The sequence below is a fragment of the Palaemon carinicauda genome, chromosome 11 (assembly GCF_036898095.1).
Source record: "Palaemon carinicauda isolate YSFRI2023 chromosome 11, ASM3689809v2, whole genome shotgun sequence".
In the NCBI taxonomy this organism is placed as follows: Eukaryota; Metazoa; Arthropoda; class Malacostraca; order Decapoda; family Palaemonidae; genus Palaemon; species Palaemon carinicauda.
The window spans coordinates 134,448,106-134,450,159 of record NC_090735.1 but is presented as its reverse complement, the minus strand read 5'-3'; the positions used below and the strand labels follow the sequence as shown (position 1 = coordinate 134,450,159).

Genomic DNA, 2,054 nt, shown 5'->3' with positions numbered 1-2,054 from the left:
TCTCTCTCTCTCTACAGGATTTAAGCCGGATTTGACTTTAGAAGCAGTCTTTATTTGATGCGTTAGTTTTCCCCATCTCTTTTTCATTTATTTTTTCTGAATCTGCAAAATAAAAATTAAAAATATTTCGCCGCTGTGTTATGTGCAGGATTTTGCAAGGAACATTTTGCTAAAGTGGCGGACCCCTAATAGAATGTTGTTCGTATCTCGTAGTGTTTTTAAGGTAGAAATTCAAAAGTGGAATATTGCATTATGGAAGACCAAGGTACAATTAAGAGCATACGTCAGTGAAATTTTCAAAATGTTTTTAACCTAACCTAATTTGCATGGAAATGCTCTCGGTCTGTTGAGGTCATAATCATAGCTTCTGGGATACGTTTCGACTGTTTTTGGTGTTTTCTGGGATACGTTTCGACTGTTTTTGGTGTTTTCTGGGATACGTTTCGACTGTTTTTGGTGTTTTCTGGGACACGTTTCGACTGTTTTTGGTGTTTTCTGGGATACGTTTCGACTGTTTTTGGTGTTTTCTGGGACACGTTTCGACTGTTTTGGTGTTTTCTGGGATACGTTTCGACTGTTTTTGGTGTTTTCTGGGATACGTTTCGACTGTTTTTGGTGTTTTCTGGGATACGTTTCGACTGTTTTTGGTGTTTTCTGGGATACGTTTCGACTGTTTTTGGTGTTTTCTGGGATACGTTTCGACTGTTTTTGGTGTTTTCTGGGACACGTTTCGACTGTTTTTGGTGTTTTCTGGGACACGTTTCGACTGTTTTTGGTGTTTTCTGGGATACGTTTCGACTGTTTTTGGTGTTTTCTGGGACACGTTTCGACTGTTTTTGGTGTTTTCTGGGATACGTTTCGACTGTTTTTGGTGTTTTCTGGGACACGTTTCGACTGTTTTTGGTGTTTTCTTGGACACGTTTCGACTGTTTTTGGTGTTTTCTGGGATACGTTTCGACTGTTTTTGGTGTTTTCTGGGACACGTTTCGACTGTTTTTGGTGTTTTCTGGGACACATTTCGACTGTTTTTGGTGTCCTTCAGTAATCTAGAACGTGGTTTTGACCAAGTTCTACTGAAGAGGATAATTGTATCAAATTATTTTTTTTTTTTAATTTGAATATAACAAGGTGTGTAAAGATTAAGACTTTGAAAGACATCCCCGATTTTGCTCATTTTTACAGCTACGGTGATTCATGTTTTTCGTGATTTTAATTATATACATCATATGATATTATATATATTATATATACACCATATTGATAATATATTTTTATATTATATTATATTATACATCATCATCATCGCCATCTCCTCCTACGCCTATTGACGCAAAGGGCCTCATATTATACATATTAAATACATCATATTATATACATCATATAGGTCATAAATTACATTTTCTCATCATATTTTGCCACAATAGGCGTGAAATTGAGGTTTTAGATTTAATATTCATTTGTTTGCTTCAAGTTCATATCATATATTTTAATGATGCCAAAACACGCGTCTTCATATTCTCTGATATCTAATCATCCACCCTGTTATCAACTATAGTCAATTTTTTTTAGCGAGGCAGATTTGCGCCGACTCGCAGCGGTGCCCTTTTAGCTCTGAAAAGTTTCCTGATCGCTGATTGGTTATAATTATTCTGTGCAACCAATCAGCGATCAGGAAACTTTTCCGAGCTAAAAGGGCACCGCTGCAAGTCGGTGCGAATCTGCCTCACTAAAAAAAAAAAAAAAAAAAAAAAAAAACTATAGTGTGTATTTTTTCTTAATCTATCTTTGTTTTTGCATTTTCTTTTGTGGGTTTTGTATCTTACAAATTCATAAGGCTGTGGTGGCCTGGTGGTAGCGTCCTTTCCTGGTGATTGCCAGACTGCGGTTTGATTCCCGCTCAATATCGTCAGTTCCTTTGGTCTCTGCAACCTCACTGTCCTTGTGAGCTGAGGATGAGGGTTTTGGTGTTGCCTATAGGTCTATCTCCCAAGTCATCAGCAGCCATTGCCTGGCCCTCCTTGGTCCTAGCTTGGGTGGAGAGGGGCCTTGGGAGC

The 2,054-nt window shown here is 37.9% G+C and overlaps 1 protein-coding gene across 1 annotated transcript; it reads right to left on the bottom strand.

Annotated features, from left to right (window-relative positions):
• Positions 1-312: 312 nt before the first annotated feature.
• LOC137649489 (micronuclear linker histone polyprotein-like) lies at positions 313-1,017 on the bottom strand. Its single transcript, XM_068382473.1, has one exon. It carries the CDS (start codon positions 1,015-1,017, stop codon positions 313-315), a length of 705 nt encoding a protein of 234 aa, XP_068238574.1.
• Between the last annotated feature and the right edge of the window lie 1,037 nt (positions 1,018-2,054).